This window comes from Patella vulgata, chromosome 2 (assembly GCF_932274485.2).
Source record: "Patella vulgata chromosome 2, xgPatVulg1.2, whole genome shotgun sequence".
Taxonomy (NCBI): Eukaryota; Metazoa; Mollusca; class Gastropoda; family Patellidae; genus Patella; species Patella vulgata.
In genome coordinates, this window is record NC_065880.2 from 17,591,505 (window position 1) to 17,613,741 (window position 22,237).

General features: G+C 35.3%; 1 protein-coding gene across 1 annotated transcript; it reads right to left on the bottom strand.

Moving 5' to 3' along the window:
• Window positions 1-1,925: 1,925 nt before the first annotated feature.
• LOC126812293 (transmembrane channel-like protein 7) lies at window positions 1,926-21,963 on the bottom strand. Its single transcript, XM_050538599.2, has 16 exons — window positions 21,356-21,963; window positions 17,193-17,241; window positions 16,715-16,796; window positions 15,653-15,891; window positions 15,081-15,241; window positions 14,022-14,169; window positions 13,603-13,782; window positions 12,666-12,829; window positions 10,437-10,557; window positions 8,782-8,879; window positions 7,993-8,100; window positions 7,219-7,294; window positions 6,071-6,201; window positions 4,378-4,533; window positions 3,113-3,191; window positions 1,926-2,537 (listed from the first exon to the last, which is right to left on the bottom strand). Exons 1-16 carry the CDS (start codon window positions 21,544-21,546, stop codon window positions 2,472-2,474), a joined length of 2,049 nt encoding a protein of 682 aa, XP_050394556.1. The 5' UTR covers window positions 21,547-21,963; the 3' UTR covers window positions 1,926-2,471.
• Window positions 21,964-22,237: the final 274 nt, after the last annotated feature.

Sequence of the window (22,237 nt, forward strand, 5' to 3'; positions counted from 1 at the left end):
GGACTGGGCCTGACAATTTTAGTCAATGTCATGGCAAATATGGATCCAAATTCTCGTTAACGAGAGGATAAGAAACGGGACAGAATCTTGAGGCCTATCTGTCAATGCCGCCTGTTTTGTGAGAGTAGAACTAACAATTCTACAGTCTTTTGACCCACGACTCACTCACTAGTGGTACTACTAACTGGGAGATTCACTGTAACTGTGAACATGATAGTGATGAGATAGTATAAGACAGAGAAGGAGCTGAAGAATGATGGCATAATGGAATTGAGCGCCGATATGTAACTGAGCTTTTAATTTTTGAGGACTGGGCCTGAGGGCACTTTACCTCAATGGGGCGCTTACTTGGTCTCTGAAATGCCCTGGACTTTGGGGAGAGATTTTGCAGAATTCTGATGGTCATAAAACACCCCATTAATTCATTTAGTCGGAGACCGACTGCGGTGAGCACTTTTTTTTTGAGACCGACTATTTTTTTGCCATGGGGTGAAAAACATTTTTTTCAAACATGATAAGTCGACAAGGTTATTTTATACTAAAGTTTTGCGTGAGTAGAGTGACGTGTGCAGTGAGCACTTATTTTGATACCGACTGCTCATATCTTACGACCGACTGCACTGATTTTGCGACCGACTAGTATTTGGGATCTATTCTGGCATTATTTGTTTACCTCATTAATTCATTAAGACGGCGATGCATAATTTTGAGACCGACTGCAGTGACTGCACTTATTTTGAGACCGACTATTTTTCTCCCTGGGGGAAATTTTGTTCTTAGACCTACATACTCACAACAGAATAAGAGTGAAACACATTAAGTTGACAAGGCTATTTTATACTAAAGTTTTGCGTGAGTAGCGTGACGTGTGCGGTGAGCACTTATTAATTATTTTGATAATGTGTTATTCTAAGTGTGGTAATAAATTCACAATGCACAAGATTAAAATGTGGCTTGTGTTATTTAAAAGAAAGTAAAGTAACGGGGAACACAGAAGCAAACAAGCAAATGGTAGGCGGAGAACGGTTAGGTACCATACTCCCTATCATTCACATCAATTTTGACAATAATCGTCCAAGAACGTTAGCCTCCATCGCATTTACAGGTACTCAATGGCTCATGCAAAATTTGATTTTTGTTTGTTCTCCAAAAAATGTTGCCCATATAGCATTAATAATAAACTGAGGACAGAGAGAGATGGACGGACAACGACCAAATTAATAGGAGTAACATCTGAGACCTGTTCAACTTAAGTTCCATCTAAACCGGAAGAAAACCATGGCCTCATAGGGTCCGCAAGTTTTGTGGAGTACATACTACACATTTTGTGTAAAAGGCAGTTCCGTACCAAACTTTAGGTGGTGCTGGAAATACGTCAACAATACAAAACTTTTGAAACAGAAATCGAAAGTGTTCGATGATAATAATGATAGCTTGTAACTGCTTCGTCGGGTTACAAACCAGTTAGACCTGGTTATAACCAATTACGGACGTACGGTGTATTAGGAACGGGGTACAACTGATGCGCTTGGACCACTTGGAAATGGCAACTTAATACGACCGGACCGTGAACGGGGTACATACGAGATAGACGCATTGAAGACAGTTTATGAACGCACTAGGGTCGTATTATAGACATTACTTACAGATTGTACCCCAACCACAATCCGTTTTACAATTTTCTAGGTTCTTTTCCAGAAGGTAGTGAGAACTGGTTTGGTGTGAAAGAGGCCTTAATTTTTTCTCTTTAGAAATCATTTTACGATTATTCACAGAAGTCGTAATCGACACTTTTACACCACTGCACTGCTTAAGCATATTTCTTTTTCAGATCTGGGCTAAATTCCTTTATTTATAACGGTATTTTATCCTACAGTCTACACAAAAGCAGATTTGTAAATCATCGCTTCTGATTTTCGGTAAGAGCCGAATCTACCCATCATGGTTTACTCCAGAAAAAGAAGCAAACAATTCAATGTTAAAAATTACTTAGCTTTTATTTGTGCAAAAATAAAAAAAAAATAAACCGGCATTATATTACGGATACATTTCGTATGAACTGACAATAATACATCGTCAAATATTAATGCTATATATATAAGTACAAAAATGGCTCGGATTTTATACAAATTGACATACAGAATTCCTTAATACTGTGTTTTTATTAATTTACAAAATATCACTATTATTGCCAAAGCAATAAAATTAGACAATTTTGCGGCTATTGATAGCTTGTTTGTAATGCGACAAAAATCTCCTCCAATTCTGATAAATATCATTTAGAAATACATTATTACACACCCATTTTTATTCGTTCGTGAACTAATACTATATATAATATATAATCTTGGTTTTTGTCAAGCTACATTGGATATGATTACCATGTAAACGTAACGTAAACATTAAGTTTGGGGTATCTGCGACCTCAAATATATAAAAACGGTTGTAAGCAAACTTCCCATGGAATCTCTTCAAACTCTGTTTTTACCAGTTTCTTGTTTGAGTTGATTTAAAATGTATTGTCTATCTCTACTTTCCTACAAAATAAAATACAACATGAAAATATATTTGTTTCAAAATTGTTGCCAAAATTGTTAGCTTTGAGATCTCCTCAAAACAGATTTGGTATCAACTGTTCTAGAATGCTGTAAGCATGCCCTACAGGTGCATAGAATAACAGCCATTTAGCACAGAAGGGATTCCTGCCGAAACCCACTTGTTAATTAATTTCCAGGTATGTCAATTTCTGTACACTCTTGGGTTCTTAGAGATGCATTAAGTAAGATCCAGATAAAGAGCGGGCCATTCTTGCTACAATAGTTTGAAAAATGAATATATTGTAAATTTCAGTCAAATTACTTTACTCTGAGCGCAGTTATGCGTCTTTGAAGTTTTGACAATATAGTCTCGATTGTGAAGTACCATTGCTACGATAATGAACAAAGTCTCGATTGTCAACTTTTAAATTAATAATGGGTTTGTCAAATGAACAGATATCTAGTTAATAATTTATGTGACATTTGAAGCCAAGACCTACAATAGGCAAATCTAGCTCTTACATAATGCATCTTTTACTATTTTTCATATATGCATTCAAGTTATATATACTTACAGTCTCAAATTTTTGTCTCAATATCTTATTTCTCTTTTGGTGGGCTACTCTCATATTGGAGCAAAAATATAACAATAACCTGAAACATAACAATACACGTTTATTCATTTCTCTACTGTCAGACCAATTTAATTTAATTGCACTTCAATCATACTAAATATGCACATTTAATGGGAATTTCTGTTTCAGCTAGTTACATAAAAACCCCAGATAATATTCTTTTTTTTATCTCTCGATAATGTTGTTAAATAAATGTAAGCAAAAGATATTTTGGTTGCCAGTTAATTTCAGAACTGGGGTTTTCAAACACTTGTTGGAGGTCCTGGACACGACGTTTTTGCGCTGTTTTTTTTTCTTTTTTTTAAAAATTATTATTATTATTATTATTATTATTATTCATCTTCTAGAGCGCTTCATTATATCCGGTGATATTTCTAAGCGCTTAACAAATGTCACATCACAGTTTGTAATAATACTTAAACATGATCTCTAGAAGATGACTTTGTACAACTTGAAGACGGTTAAGGAAGAAATCTGCGTACATTATACTACAGTAAATACAAGATCCCCAAAAATATAGTTGACAGCGAGTTCGAATCGGCTAACATCGTAATCTGTGCCATCGTCATCATAAGATTCACCGTCTCCCCAATAGCAAACAACAAATGCATCTTTCATCTCGCCTGTTCTCTTCTATCGTATTTTCTCCAATTTTCCATTATAGTGAACACGTAGATTGCTGCTATCATCATGCCAATAATGCCCAATGTCTCTTCCGACAGCAGCGCCCGAAAGAATGTCACTTAGTGCAGATGTCTGATCATCTGTCAGGTGGTATTCATCAGCTAGCAGAGTTAGCAGATCTGAGGAACAAGTTTCGCGGATTTTCTTTTCAAGTTTACGTCTGTTTGTCATGTGGTGCTTCTGGGATTTGCTGGCACGACGGAGTGACACTTCTTCAACAATTTTTTTACTAGCTTTCCTACTTTTAACATTATCTTTCCTGGCATGACAAATAGCAAAGTTTATCATGTACTCTTGCTCACAAGTAGGTAACGTATCAAGGTAGGTGTTATATGTAACATAATAGCACCTTTAACACCTTATATTATCTGGAATTTGACTTTTCAGTTAACGTATGAATTGTAATTTAAAGACCAAATTCAGACCTGCAAAATATCAACCATTCGTTAATATATTTCATCGCCACATCAAATTCAGGTTAATATCGTTAACTGTCATAAATAGAAAGTCTGAATTCTTACAATAGTATAATTATAAAAGACGCCGTCACTGCAGGAGATGTAAGAATATTATAGGCCTGTTGAGCACCATTAGGTAATGTGGCAATACTATCTGGTATAACTGTATACGGGAAAAAAGTACCACGGAAAGGACCACATCCATGGGACGGTTGAACGCTGAAATACCAAAAAACATATTTTAAATATCAAAACCTATCTTATGAAAAATATATAGTGCCGTCGAGTTTCTAGGATTAGGCAATGAAAGACAGTAGTTATTGATCGAATGATTTCAGTCGATAACAAATACCAATCTTGTTCGCAAATTGTTTTTATAAGGGGGAATGGGAAAGATATTACAGGTCAATACAGGAGCAAGACCTGTGTCATACTCCTCGCAGTGTTTCGTTTGATTAGACCTAATCCCACCCATCGCTGCCGTAATGCAAGCAAATTTCTGTTCCAAATTATGACTGGTCAATAGTCCAATTAACAACCAATACCTAACTGCGTAACAATATCACTCGGGTTTAAACAGAGCTCCAAAAGTGTTTACATAACGTTACGTTATGACTCACGAAGTTTATTACCCACAATTAACCAGTGCATAGCAGAATATTGCAGAAAAACTAATTGCGTGACGGTACACTGTAAACAATACTGCTGGGCGATGAACAATACTTTCACCGTTTTTAATACCTACAATCACTGTCCAAAGTTTTAGGGAAGACCCCGGCCGAAAATGGGTTGTCATGTTGCTAGTAGGTTTTTTTTATCGATTAGTGATGGGTCAAGCTAAAATTAAATTTTTGTTTCGAAAGATTGAACTGAAGTCGGCTTATAGACATTACGTTTTCAAAGAAAACAAAGAAGACAGACTGTCATACCGTTTCAACAAATGAGCATAGAACCAATGAAATCGACAAATTTATTTTTAACCAAATTCAAAGAGTTCCTGTCATTGTATGATCATTCTGCATCTTAACTTAGCAGTTTTGATCTTGGTTTTATATAGCCTAAGTGGGTAAGACGCTGGCTCGCTAGTCTGGAGGTCGAGTGTTCGATCCCGCATTGGCCGAGAAAGTTCATCCAGATTTTCCGGCGTGGTTTCCCCTTGTCAGTGATGCAGGACGGACAAGGACAGCTGTCTAGTCCTTCGGATGAGACGAAAAACCGAGGTCCCGTGTATATATTGGAATGTACGTAAAAGATCCCCTGGCAGTTGGAAATCGATATAAGAGTAGGCGATAGTGCCGCTGCCCAGGCAAAATTTCCCTCATAGCACACTGTATGGCGTATGCCCGTCTTCATTAGCCCAGTATAGGAGCAGAACAGTAGGACGTTAAACCCCATTTCATTTCATTTCGGTTTTATATAGCAGTATATGGGGATTGGATGGCCGAATGGTTAGTACGTGCGCGCTGTATCATGAGGTCTGTCATTGAGTCAACTGACATGGTTTCGATTCCCCGGTTGTGCGTGACAAGGAGTAGGGTCGCCTGTCGAACCTCGTGGGTTTTTTCCGGGTCCTCCGGTTTCCTCCCACTTCCAAAGACCCCTACGCGCAAGCAAATTATTGAAATAAAACTAAACAATGTGATAGTCCCGAAATGGCCTAGTTTGTGTCGAGTGGACGTTAAACCCCATTTCCCGGCTAAACTGAACACGAAGTGTTTTTCTATTATGGAATATGGAATCTGAGATCTATACGTACTTGGCTATAGAGTAAATTACAGGAAAACAGCACATAAAGAAAGCCAGTATTAATACTATCATAAAGAAACTGTTGGTTCTAGCTGCTCGATAAGGACGGTTTGGTGGTGCACAAGCATACAATGCTGATAACTGTAATAACAAAAGCATGGCCAGTTATATACAACAGGCGTGAAAAATAAAAAATTCATATAGGTATGCCTACATGTAGCCCCTTCCATTTTTGATTTGATTATTCATTCTCGAGTCTTGTCTTTGAAAAGGTATATTGGAAGAAACAGTGTGGACATAAAAGATAGTTTACAACTGCCTGGCAACAAAACATATATAAATTTCAGAGAGAGAGAGAGAGAGGGAGAGGGGGTTAACGTCCACTCGACACAAACTAGGTCATTTCAATAATTCGCTTGCGCGTACGGGTCTTTAGCAGTGGGAGGAAACCAGAGGACCCGGAGAAAACCCAAGAGGTTGGACAGCCGACCCTACTCCTTGTCACGTACGACCGGGAATTCGAAACCATGCCAGTTGACTCAATGTCAGACCTTATGATACAGCGCGCACGCGGTAACCATTCGGCCATCCACCACCACCCCCACCCCTAGGCTAACTGTAGAAGTCTCTTGTGTAAGGCAGTAGACGTCATAACAAAGGGGCATAAGCTTTGTGTAAAAAAAATGGATTAAGAACCATGGGCATACATCTAAGTATATATGAATGCCATCCCTCACAATCAATCGAATTCTTCCTTTGATTGGGTTATACAAAACAACTCAAAAAATTTCAGAATTGCCGTATCATAATGAAAGCTTCTAATAAAGTGCTTTCACAGTAACATAACAAAGGGGCATAACTCGGAATGCTGAACAACTTAGGAAAGCCTGGAATTTACGAAAGATACTAATGAAGTCTTTATTGCGATAACAAGAAATGTGAGCGAACCACCGACGGGCCGACACGACATATAAAAATATAGGTGTATAAAAAGTTTTTTGGCAACGACGATCTATTAGAGAAAATTATACCTTTTATGTCACTTAGCTTTTGTGTTTGTGAAATTGAGTGGAGTCAAATACAAAATACGGACCATAAAATGCCAGAAAACAAAAACATCTGATTTTAAAGGGATTGTTGCTTTAGAATATAACTCACCATTTTTGTGTAAAAGATGACGGTAAGTTTAATAACGTAAATAGCTGGAAACAAGGGAGCAAAGTAAAACCCAAGCCTGCAAAAAAAACAAAATAATTTTAATAAAAAGGCTAAAATTTCTCCCCCAAAGTGTCCAGGGTGCAACTTCCGTTGATACGATACTTTTTTATACTTAGATATATCTGTCGGTTGCTACTGCACAACCGGTGGACAAGAAAATTGTTAGCTTAGCTAATGGATAGAGTGGGATAGGAGAGTGTGGTGAATGGTCCACATGGCCTGCAACATATCATCGGCTTGATTATATTTTTGAAGGGGTGCCAGGATTTTTCTGATTCTGTACGTTGTTTTGTGCCCCCGCCTCCCTCCGTTAGGCCTACTTCTTGCAGATGAAAGGGACTGTTTCTGTCAATGATTTTCAAGATTTTGAGGGTTTAGCGCGTCTTTTAATGAGGTTTGCATAAACGCATAACTCGTGTTTCGTCAATCACAACGGGTGTGTAGCTAGTAAGGTGAAGATTAGTTTGAGTGTTATCATTAGAATCAAACACCGGTTCAATACGTATGCATATCACATCATATTTAGAGGTGGTTCTTGATCGCCATGCCTTCCAGTGATCTACTGCGTACTAGTTTGGAGTTCTGTATACAGATGCTCGTTTATTAAACCATTTATTTTGTTACTTTCCAATCTAACAATGCACCTGCAAAGCATCTTTATCACTCAAACCAACACGTAATTCTACATAACTGGTTATTCTATGTTTCACTTACCAACAAATAGACTGACCATATACCAGATCCAAAACATTCACAGGGATTTCAAACTCAGCAGGACCAAGCCATTTTATAAATCTCCACGAACACTTGTTGGCTAATAACCTATACAAGTATACCAGATCATCATGTAAAGAAAAGGTGATGATATTAATTTACCGTGAAACTACACTTAAAACAAGTACCACCGTACTATGGACAGTAACTGAGTATGACGTCATCCCGGCCAAATTGTAAGTCCCGCAATCGATGCGCAATTGTCCAAGGAACAAGAAGCAGGCCAAGTTTCATGCCGATTATAAATGAATTTGGGAAGCCTTTGGTATTTTTCGAAGAGCTTCGCAAGTCAAGAACATCAAGAACAATGTGTAGCGCTTATGGGCCATTTCCTGGTCCAAAAAAACCCTTTCCGACTATTTACAGCTTCACGGCGATTTCTGTGAATGCTTTATGAAATGAAATGGGGGTTAACGTCCTACTTCACTATTCTGCCTGGGCGAATACTTTATATTTTAGACAGCACATTATTAATAGACTCAAAAGTAAACAATATGGACTATATTTTAATGTAAAGAATGTTGGTATTATGTTAAACTCAACCTTCATGAGGAATGGGCTGGCTTGTTCGAAAAGGATAGTAGACTTATTATTACTTTGGCTACGACACATAAAGTGGAGGCGTGAAATCAATAGAAACCAATGTCAATGTCAGCTAATGAAGAAAGTATTTATCCATGTTGAGTAAATTTGAGTCAACAGTCATAATTGAATGTAGACACTACTCACCTCCGAGGAAATTCGACAATAAATACTTTGCCAATTATAACCACGAAATCAATAATTACAAGTTTGTACAATTCTTGTCCAACATACGTTTCCCAACACTGCAAAAAATAAAAGAATAAAGAAATTGACGACGATGGTGATGATATTGATGAATGGGGTAATATGCGAGCTCACAATGATCCTGTTGTCAGTTTTGACGACGAGGAGCACGTTGGTCATGATGTGGATGAAGATGAAGAAGTGATAAATATGCGAGGTCACAATGATGCTATAAGTTTTGAATGGAAATAATTTATTTGCAGAAGATTTGATTAGTGTAGACTTGACAATAATTCAGTCAGCCAGGTCAGTAAATAAATATTTCCTGAATAGTCTAGGTTATATTTAGAGCCTAAGAATTAAAAAAGTTAACCCCGCCATTGTTAATATTTCGTTGTCTCTGTCTTTGAAAGATTAAAAAAAAACAGAACGAAATTTAGGTCTGTATTTTAATCAAATTGACAAGTCACTGGGGCTGACGCACATGGACAAATCGCTCTTGAGAAATGGAATTCGAACGGAATAATGATCAAAAACCTAAAATAGCTAACTCGGCCAATTTCCGTCAACATGGTAAGATGTATCTATAAACATAGCTGTAGTATCCCTTTAAAGGCTGCGACTGTAGTGGACAGATGATGATATTGGTGGTGTATCAAAAATAAAGCATATTATACTACTGTTTATTGTGTACAAGATTCGCCCGACAAAGGTGAAGTAGAGATGTACGATGGCGAAGTAATCGTGTAACGATTGTACAGTAAAAATGCAACGATGTTACAGTAAAAGTATATCGAAGGTGAAGTTAGGGTGTGACAATATGGTCAAGTAAGATGCAACAATGTTCAAGTTACGGTGTAACTATGGTAAAAAGGTGATGTAATGATGGTGAAGTAAAGGTGAACCAATAATAATGCCATGATTCAATGGCAAACCTTATGATCTAACGCGCACGTGTTAAACCATTCGGCCATCCAACCCCCAGGTGAAATAATATATACAACGAAACGATGGTGTGAAAATTACGAAATAACGATGTTGAGTGAAATATGTAACGATGGTAAACAGTCAGTACCGTATTATCCTAAAGGCTGATAAGGCTAAAGGGTTGGTGTCGAGGGGGCCTTAAACATCTCGAAGTCTAGGGGCTATGCCATTGCCGCGTACATGGTGCCCCTGGCTGAACATATAACTGGGACCCGTTCATCAACAGCGAATAGGGGACATATTCTAGTCATTGTCTATCGCACTCACACAAATGCGATGTGGATGTCAGTATGGTGGATAGAAATATATTTGGCACAAACATCTACAACATAATAAATAAAATCATAAAATTATAACATTATATGCTTTATTTAAAAAAAATACAATTAACGCTTATTTTGTGGGCCCCTGTAATATTGTGGACCCTGGCTGCAGCACAGTCAATCCACGCCCCCGCCAATTCCCCAGCCTCTGGCCCCTCTTCAATCAGGGTCGAGGCCCTGCCATGAGTTAATACTTAACAGGGTACAGTACATGTGTAATGGTGGTGAGATAAATGTGTGACGATAGTGAAAGAAACGTATCAAGGGAATAGCTGCAAAAGTGAAATAAAGGTATAATTTACTTACGGTAACATTAGGGCAAGTATCAATAGTAGAACGACATACATCTTTAGGTTCACATGATATAACACCTTGATATATAGATACTACTAATATAATTAATGATGATAACTTTAAAAACACGGTTCTGTAATAAAATATAACAAAATCTTTACATTGCGTTGAGCTTGTTTGAGTTTAATTATCCTAGTTAAGAAACACAACTTCGCGTTTAAAGATCTACCAGGAAAATATCATTAAAGGAAAGCTTTTTTCTACTGCTGTCTTCATATATAACGTAGCCATACTGTATATAAGGTATAGCCACCGTTATGCATACTCCTCGCAGTGTTTCGTTTGGTTAGACCTAATCACACTTAACACTGCTGTAATGGAAGCAAATTTCTGTTCCAAATTATGACTGATCAATAGTCCGATTAACAACCAATAGCTAACTGCGTATCAATATCATTAGGCTTTAAACAGAGCTCCAAATTGGACCAAATATTGTTTACATAACGTTACGTCATGACTCACGATTTTATTACGCCCAATTAACCAGTGCATAGCAGAATATTGCAGAAAAACTAATTGCGTGGCAAACGAGGCTATCAAAACGGATACAATGTAAACAATACTGTTTGGAGATGAACAATCTTTTCACTGTTTTAATACCTTACATCACAGTCCAAAGTTTTAAGGAAGACCACCGATTAAACAAAGGTTTGTCATGTTGCTGTACTTGGGGTAGATTTGATTGAACGGGAAGATTAGACACACTCCCTCAAAAGCTCAAGTATCAGACAATGGCCAGAGAGGGATTTCTCAGGCCATTGCTTCAAGAATATGCTATTATGTAGTGATTTAATCTATTGCAAGGTAATTCGGCAGTGTTAGTTTTTAATTTTATCCCTCGTTGTCATTACAAATACAACAATTTCCGATCAAATGTCCAGAGGGTCGAACGTATACTTGAAGGAATATATTATCTATAATTATGATTTTCATTTGGCAACCGCAGTATATAAGAAAACAATATTTGACTTGTTTTAATGCAGAACAACGTATAAGGTGTTATTGCTCGTAATATATATATATAGCCACCATTAGTGTATGTATATTATATATTATATGTTATATATTATTCAAACGACCTAGTCATATCGTATTTTGATAATCTTTGTACTTACATGTAGATTAACTAACTGATATCGATTTATAGTTCTTGTCAAAAAATAAATGTCCATTAAACCAATATTTGATTTATTAGCAATACGTACAGATAAAAAGAAAAGAAGTGGAATAAATTTCAATCATGGTACCTATCGTCTACTTCCTTGTCTGAGGTCAAATGTCTATACGTCTATTTCAAGTAAAATTGTCATAATAAAAACAAGGTAATAAAATAAATTTACAGCCATGCTTTTAATAGAAATATACGTAGGTCTACTTCCGTGTCTATGGTAAAGAATATTAATGCCTAACGTTAAAGGGTTTGGTCTAAATATTAAGGCCAACTGCAGATTTCGTCATGGTCACGAGGTTTAAACAGGGCTAGTACTAAACCCCCCAAGACCTAGAACCAACCTTTACCTTGACCCTAACCCATCAATCACGTGCCCTAACCCTGTTTACATCTCGTAACCTTGACGAAATATGCTGGTGGACTAAATATTTAGATCTGACCACGTTAAAGAGGTAAAAAATTCAACAATCTTTTAACAGTCTATTTAACTTGTCGGTTTTATTGTGTACTATTAGGTTTTTAAATATTAAATTCCTGTTTAGCCTGATATGGAAAACGGTTGTTTTATATTAAACCGATGAGGAAATCAATACGTAACTAACGTACGAAAATTAAATGGCAGAGCTGGTTTTTTTTGCAGGTAGGGTGGGTCTGTCGTTCAGATTGGAGGAAATCTAGGCTGTGATTGTTCGAAAAGATCGCATTGCCTGCGTTCAGTCGAGGGAGCCACTGTGGCTCTATGGGTAGACCGCTCATTAACCAGGAGACTTCGGGTTTCCCCTTGTCAGTAGCACAGGACGGTGTCTAGTCGTTCAGATGGGACGAAGAAACCTTTTCCGGTGTACACATTGGTGTGTACTTAAAATAAAACCTTGATAGATGAAATTCGAAATAAGTATAGGCGGTAATTCAGCTGTATAGGTGTATGCCCGTCTTCATTAACCCAGTCGGTGCAGAAAAGTAGGACAATTTTTCCACTAATTAATTATAAAAGTATACATATGACCAACCTTATGAGAGAAAGTTTGATAACAAATTCTTGTGTATAGTGTTCTAATTGAATAACCAGTTCAAATACCAGAGGTAAAACAGCATTTAATACTGTGATTACTATTGATGGTAAAAACTCTACTATAAACACCAGGATCTGATCAGTACCATTTGCTACAGTATTCTAAAAGACAGGAAATAGGCGTATTAATATTTAATTATGGATAAATGCTTAGGACTGATATCACAACATTCGTTTTTATTGGATAAATACCTAGGACGGATATTACAACAATCGTTTTTATTGGATGTAATACTAGCAAATAATCAACAATAAAATTTATCGACTACAATGACGTTACAAACTCTGTTATCGAAACCCAATATGTCTTTTTCAATACAATCACTATATATTGACTATATATATTGAATGCAGTAGTGAATGCTGAACAATCGGAAATTTCCGCGATAACACTCATTTAGATGAGTAGAACAAACTATCCCCACCCCTCCTGAGAAACACGTAATCGTACTCAAGGTTCACAGATAGCTGGACACTGTGCTACTCTCCGTCCCTTTTCGGCTTTATATCTTAAAGTAGGGTCGTGGTAGTCGTCCTGCCTCGGAGCTGGACTCTCGATTAAGACACTCCGGGTATTGAATCCCGACATGGCCATCACATGCCAGTTGCGACTCCTGAGAAAGTGATAATGAAAGAAATGTGCCTAGTAGTCTGGCTGGGATGTAAAGCTGGGGTCCACCCATGGACAAATTGGCGTAGTAGTTCGGAAACGAAACGTAGCTGTACGGGCAAACTTCTCCTACCTCGCATTGGAATAGAAATAAAAAAAAATACCCAAAGTTGTCTCAAAATAACTGAAGTATTGATTGGACGAGACATAAATCTTCATTATATTCAATTGTATCTTAAAGTCATGACAGAACCATTATACAAACCTTGGCTGTCCATTCACTAGAGAAGACGGATGTATAATAAATTGAACAAGCTGCTCCAGCTAAACAGATTAAAACAAATATATTGACCAGTATCCGGATCATATATAATCCACATCTTGAACCACAACTCTTCATTTTATCATTCCTCTGTTTCAGAAATTTTTGGTCTTGAATATCACTCTGAAAGAAAAAAAGGGTTGGGAAGATATTAACGACAAAAATGCCGTTTAGAATAGCTATCCTAATACACGAGTAAAATGAACTCTCATCGGAAGGTTTTACATAAGTACAATTCTTGCATGGATGAACACTTAGCAGAGTATAGTTGCCAAAGTTTGAAAGTTCTAACTATTTCATAATCCCACTTATTTGCTGACCAGAGACAATGCAACTACTAATGTAACTAGAACATTACTTACGTTTAAAACATATTTGAAATTTCGTGATTTGATTTGTGCATTACGTTCATCTGATAGAGAATAATCCCATCCGCAAAATATCATGGTTATATATTCCATGTTGGTCACCTCACCTGATAATAAACTTTTTCGAAAAGCAGAAATCGAACTGAAAAAAAAATAAATTATTATATTATAATGCTTCGTGTTACTGGGGTTCTGGCATCACATTAAAGCCTCAAAATCAGCAAGACATAAAATTACGGTTCAGATTTTTCATTCTAGTTGTGTTTAAGGCCAATCCATACACATTCAAAGATACCCCTTTATCTTCACAACCGCCATCTTGACCAGTTCATTCCATTGTTATTGTTTTGATCTTTGTTTGTGCTTAATTAGCAGATTTCACAGAAAAACAGCAGTTTTTTTTTATTATTGATACATCTGTGAATCATTTGACTTCTTGTCCCGTTAGGAAAGGGTAATTCCGTTTAACATAATTACTTAAAGATACATTATGGGAGATAAGATAACGAGATGGTGGTTCTCGCTATAATAGTTAAAAACTATAGATAGTGTAAAGGTAATTTGCTGAAAATTTCAGTCAAATTGATCCACTATGAGCCGAGAAAGAAGCGGGTGAAATTTTGGCATAGTCTCGGTCATCATTACTAAAATCATTAATATAAACAGCTTAGTCTCAATTATCCACTTTTATTGATTTAATTATCAACGGCCGTTAGTGGCATATAGGAATCTAATCCAGCCAACATCGAAGGCTAGCCTTGACATCGAGAGTTTATTATGGTCTGGATAAGTTAATTAATGTCTAATTGATAATTTAGATAACATTTCAGGCCTAAAGAAAGACTTGTAATAAGCAGATTTTGCTCTTGCATAATGCATGTTTAAGTTGATATTAATGGGTGCACGTGTGTGTTGGATGGGGTGAATGGGGTGGAGGGGATAGCTAAAATAATTGTTGTCGATCTAAACACACAGAGACCTAAATACTCTAGACTGCAATGGTTTACTATATAGGGTTGATGCTGAAAATGATGATGTAGTAAATATACTTACTGGTTGGCCATCATAAATACACTAATCAACATACAACCAACAATAGCCAATAAATATAGTAGTGGAAAGTTGTAAAAGAATCCCACTGCATTTTTGTCCCCAACATATATACCAGAACCAGTGTAAAAACCATAAAATAAATATGATTTCTCCATCCATCCCTATAATAATTATAATACATAATCTTAAATTAAAATATTGTTTAATTTTAACTAACTTGGGTTATAAATAAGACTTCTAAAATCACAGTCCAGACCATTGCTTTTTTTACATATATATACCTCTGAGTGACCATGCAGGTACATCTTTCTCTTTCCTAGCAATTGTACCTAACATTAAATGTATGTACATCTCTCCATACTCAAGTAATGGTAACTAGCATTATAAGATCAATAACAATTACCACATTTAATTAAAATAAAACAGTCTTATGCCGACAAAATAGCAAGGAAGAAAAAACGTCTTGTAAATTAAAAAGAAATGGAACAACAAATTTTTAGTACTAAATAAACAGTAGCAGATGGTTTCATAAAGTCTATAAAACAAAAAGTAACCATTTATTGGATACTTACTGTTCCAAGAAAGAAATCTAGAAATTGTTGTAAAGGATCAGAAGAAAGTGTTACTGTATAGTTATTAGTACAAGTCTGTACTAAACTATAAGCTGGTAAACTTGTAGAATACACCTCTTCATTAAAGAATATAACAGGTACGTTGACGAAGAAAAAGGTAATAAGACATAAAACAATGTTAAGACCAAACAACCATCTTAATAGTACAAAAAACGACACCACACCAGTTCCTTGGTGACCTGCAAAAAGGAACAAATTTGGAATTGATAAATTTTGAAACATTTTTTTAGTTGCTGCACGTATATTGAGATAATATTAAAATGTCATTTAAAGGTTTAAGGCACAAAGACCGGTCGTTCACACATATCTCAAAAGTAAAAACCGTATTAATTTATTGTAATCAAACACATTAAAGTTAAAGTTACAATTTCATATTCTCTAAGAAAGTCAAAACATAATTATTTCTATGTCTTTTGCTCAATAGGTTGTCAACTCACTATTATATGATCATAGGTGTCGTTCTCACACTTAAAACTCATTTACATCGGATATAATAACACAATTACATCCCAATTACCCCCCTTGTTTTCTATTCTCCACCATGGAGTAGCTATCCTCAAACGTTTGAATTTGAAAAGGAAAATGATATTTTTGCCAATTTCTCAACTGACAATAGTGAATTATAGGATTAATAGGATTATTCTTTAACAAGGTAGGACTGTTTATAGATACCATCTATTTTAAGGCTTTATTTTAATGAATTTTTAAAATATAACGTAAAAATATGAAATTGCAACTTTAAATAGTCGTTATGTTGGAACGAAAAATCGACGTCCTACGTAAACGTTAACGTGCATGCTAAAGAAACAGTGTGATTTCTATGATGAATGCCTGTCGTCTTTATCCCAGTTGGTGCAGAAAAGTAGGACGTTAAACAGCATTCCATTTCATTTCAGCTGGGGCATTTTAATGCTACTTCACATTCCGTTTAAAGGTCAGGTGCTAAGAAATATTTTGTATTCAATGGTTTTTACACACTTTTTACAACTGCTATAACATTACCTTCAATACTTCTTAAATTTCCTCCCCACAGCTCGATGGTCTGGCTAATATTCTTACAAGCTAGTTTACATTTTACCCATCTCTATAAAACAGTGATAGAAACTATCAAAGTTTAACAAATGTTTTGCAGAGTTTACATTTCTTATTGCCAAAAAAAAACCCACATATATTATTATATGTTACGAGACAATGAGTGAGATTACCAGAGCACCGATCTGTCATCGATACAAGTCGTGAGTTCCATATCATGAATGTGCTGGACTTTCTTAGTAAAATTATATAAAATGGTTTTTTTACTTTTCGAGTTTAGTGAAATAGATATAGATGATATATCTGTCAAGATATATTCAGACATTCGTAATTGAACTATATATAATGTTTTATTAGTCAACGTAATCCCCGTCAGAAAAAATATTGCATTATCTGTTCTCATACGCATATCACGTCTTGACTGTAACATAGCAACAATCAAACTTACCCTACTGTGTTTCTCGTATGATTCTCCTTTACCGCAGTTATGCAGGTCACTTAAAAGGTTAAGAAAAAAAAAATATATATATATATGTAAAACGATCCAAGGTTCAGTATCAGAAATTAAACACATTTACACGTTTGTCGGTATAGAAGTTGAACACTAAAGATGCATTATTATTCTTCCTACAATAGTTCAAAAATAGATAATCAAAAATGAATATTTTGAAAATTTCAGTCAAATTACTCCACCCAGAGCGTTTGAAGTTTTGACAAGACGTAGCCGATTGTCAAGTACCATTGATGTGATAATAAACGAAGTCTAGATTTCAAAATCTTTCTATTAACGTTAGACGATTTTATGGCATGGTGGTCTAATCCATTCAATATCTCAGTAATCCGATTGTAGAAAGTTGTTTATTTGCCATATAACATTTAAATTGTTTCTATAACATTTAAATTGTTTATAACACTTAAAATCAGAAAAAAAAGAACTGCATCTAACTCTTGCATAACGCGTCTATTCAGTCTATATCTTTTGTAGCCTATCAATCTAACCATGGCAGATATAATTTACCAAGTTACCACACTTAAATTAACTAACTATTAATTATACCCACTTATTAAATCCACTGAGTATCTATTATCTCAATCACTCAGTTATTACGAATTCATTGACTGACTTGAGGTGCGTTCACACTAGGGGTTTAATCTGAATTGAATTCGGAATAAAGTCTTATTCCTGATTTATATAGGCGTCACACTCAATTCGATAAAATTCGAACTGAATGTGAAATAAGTTAGTATATTGATTAATATACCCGGCTAGTGCATTGATTAACACATAACTTTCATATTTGGTTATACTTCCTCATTAATTATTCATAACGATAATAATCTTAAGATGTGCAGAATTCGTGTAAAGTTTTTACACATTCAGGGAAAGCAATTGTGAAAAAGATATTGATACAGTTCCGGTAGTTTGTGAAAATTAATGAATTTATAATTCAAATCCATTCACTCTAATGCGTTTCATTTCATAAAACGGTGAATGTGTCTGGACAATTGTTTCCACAAAAGGTAAATATTAATGTTTAAGATCGATCTCTGATATTTCCCTAAAGTCTAATTGATAAATTGAAGTTTTGCGTCATGTTATATATTGAGTAACGTTATGGCAAAGAATCATTTTCATTACCAATCCAATCTTAATTTTTTCAATTTTCAAATTAATAATAGTAATATAATAAACCGAATAAGATTTATATATGCATCGGTATATTGATCTGTCTTGAATTTAGCCTTTGATTTACAAAGAAACATTTGAAAATAGCGTGCACTTATATATAATTAAAAAAATAATTTTCTCGCTGTCGAAACATGGTTTACGTGTGAATATCAATTATCTGGAGCGATTGCATTAAAGTAAAAGTATATTGATCTTTGTTAATTATTAATGAGTTTGATTATAATCGTGTGAACGCATTAACGTAATCACATTAAATAAAATGCCATAAAAAATACGACATCCAGTTTTAAACATGGCAATATTTTAAACATTGTACTATTAACATTTAAATCCTATTTCAAGCCCCCCCCCCCCCGACCCCGACCCCCCAACGATTGTCATTCAACAAGTTCTATGTTAGGCTATAACTATACTTAAAATTTGATTACAATATCATGTGGTGTATGTTTTCTGTCTTTTACACTATATTGTAATCTAACAATGATGTTCTAGCGGGGTGTTATAAATTGTATTTCAAATCGTCATAACCCCTAAACCGCTCGATATCATTCTCTTAAACAGTTTCCCGCAATTCACGATATGCAGCTCTGTGTACCATCATAGCCAATTCATTTTTAATGTATTACAAAATAAAGGATAAAACGAAACGGAATTAAGATTAGATATTAATCAGATTGTTCCCAGATGAACTCATTAAGATAAGTATCTAAAATAATCGATAATCTTTATTTTTCGTAATTATTATTTCATACATTCCCATTAGCCATGTTTGTCTGTCTACATTTTTTTACCCATTATTACCACAGATATTATCAAAACATAATGGCAATTAACAATACACAAAACTATAACTGTGCATGTTAACTAACTAGTTAATTTTTAAGAGAAATTAATGAAACTTGCCTAGTTTCCAAATTTTAATGCTTATACGTTTTCGAATATACACTGCCAACTGGATAAAATCACAAAAGTTTTCTTATCTATAAACTTATTGAAATTTAAAAGCACAAAAACTAATTTAGTAATTTAGCATACAGGCCCGGATCCAGGATTTTGTCGTGGAGGGGGGGGGGCATACATTGCAGCAAAGGGTAATCATCAGAGTGCCGCATGCATTAGTGGTTTAGTGTAGTCCCCAGAGTCTTCGTCGCGGCCTCATTAAACAGAAACTAAAATCTGGGAATCCCATTGCTGGCTGCAGGTGCTGGTCCGAACAGTGATAACCAGTCTCACTGGGGCTGAGGGGCTGAGTATTTCTTTATCTAATAAACATAAAATGAGGAACAGGAGCCAATGTAAATTTCAATTGGCCATACCTTAAAGGGGCATTATGTAAGATTAGATAAAGACCCGACAGTTCTCGTTATGAAAGTTAAAAAATAGATAATGAAAAAGGAATAATATGTTGAAAATTTCAGTCAAATTTAAAATACAAATTAGAATTTAATATTGGTCCAGTTAAAGTAATATTGATGGTGTTATCTTACCGTGAAAATATGGGATCATAATATCAAATATTTAAAACACAATGAACATTTTAAAATCAGTAAACGAGGTCGTGTACTATATGGATATATTGGTTTCGGGTGCCATATGTAATGAACAGAGAAAAACATCCCAGAAAACGATGCGGAAGTAATTGAAAATGGGTGACTCACAAACGACAAAATAATAATATATACAAAAAACAACTCGTGTAGAATGGATTAAGCAAGCGCATTTGGATTGTTCGCGAATTTCACCAAACATAATTGTTTAGAAATTTCAATAATTTTTTAATAACTGCATTTAAATCATTTTATATACACTAATATTACATTAATATGCGCTCTTGGGCCCCGTTTCGTATAATTTAAGGTGCCAAAGGCTTAAGCAAAATTTAGATTTTGAAGACGTAATACGTATATATCTTATGCAACCGGGGGCGGGGGTGGGGGTCTCTCCGCCGGGCTCGAAACTTTTTGAAAAATAAATGGTCTCTAGCGTTATTTTGGCATATATCTATAGGGTTAAGGGGGATCAGTTTGCTAAAACACAAAAATTGAGATATAACACAACTCATGACATACCAAACGTTTTAGTTTTACTGAGGCATATAATCAGATGTACACGATTTTAACAGGACATTTTAAGCAAACAAATGAAAAAACAAAAACCGTGGCCATCAGAAGCCAAAATATCACATAAAATATTCGGTTTTTTTTTTCAATACTAAAATCATGTTGAACTGGATTCAAACGGAATGGGGCTTAGATACACTGACGGTGACGAGGGCCTCCAGCAGAACGACGACGGACCGGAGCCCCACGGTGCGAAGACCCGGGCAGGTGGCTCATAGTTTTTAATTTACCAATTTATCCAAAAAATGTAGACTGACAGAATCTAATTCTAATCAAACCCATGCCACTAGGTACCCACATTAAATAAAGTCGCCGATTTTCTTCTGTACTTAACGATCAAATCACATTGTATTTTTTTTATTAATTTATTCCAAAATATTTTTATCCTGAAATTTGTGTCTTGTGAAAAGTATAGACTTTAGAATGAAATTAAATTTATTTGATTTTCTACTTTCTTGAGACAATCCTACTTTAAAATCAAATAGGCAACAGTAACTCACGAAATAAATATTTCTTAAACAACACTGATAATCGGCATGACAATTAAAATTAACTCAACCTTCCATCAGGATATCTCTCTTAGATAAACATACGGCTATGAATTTTATTATCCAGAAAAATGAACGTCATATTTTGACATTCTAATTTTTTGAAAATAAACATTTAACGTTATTAAAACCACGAAGAATCTCTTTACAAGATGCTTTCAAAACGTAATATTAATGTAGCATTGTCAAATCAGGTCAAGGAAAATAAAAATGTAAAATCGCAAATATATTTGTGATAAGAATGGGAACATACCGAATCCTTTTAGACAGTGGAGGTGTTTTGTGGAACAAACCGATAGGACCTCTTTTTTCTGTCACCATCATACTCTTTCGTCTTAATCTGGCTTCGCTGATGTACGTATTCGATACAGGAGAAGCAGATTCCTTTGTCGTTCCATCATACGACTTGATAGATGTCATATCACTGTGACCGATTCGATTCATTTCTTGTTACGATATTCCAATTTCTCTTCTAATTCAACGTAAAAAAATGAAGACAGTTTTCGCAATAATCCTTAAATGAACTAAATATCCTATAGCCTACATTAGGTGAGGACGTCGACCCGACGGGCACTTGTTATAAAATATATACTGGATGTACCCGGAAAGAACTTATCATAAACAGCATTCTGTTGTTAACATATGTATACGAATCTTTAAACTATTGACTGATATAAAGCGCTGTGGTGTAGCATAGACACAATATTGGTTAGTGGTTATTGGCTATAATAAATCACTTCAAACCCTGTGTAGTCAAACGTCAATCAATCCTTATATTACCACTTCGATTTCTATTTACTATCTGACCAAGTAAGTAAAGGCAGAGTCAGTTGTATATCACATATTCACACAGATCTACACTGTAAGATTGCCGTGTCAAACTCAACACTTCTTCACGTTTACGCGTTCACTATCTGGAGATGATGACACATCAATCTTAAATTAAAATGTGAACTTCTATTATCTAGGGTTAGTAACGTTGAAAGTAACGTATGGTTAGTTTTCCTACAATCGCGAGCGTAATTCTCTGTAGATGAGAATCTGCCCGGACAGAAACGTTTTCGACCACATTTTACTCAGAAATATTTATTGAAAGTATTTATATTTTACTATTTTGTGATTTCATTATCAAAGC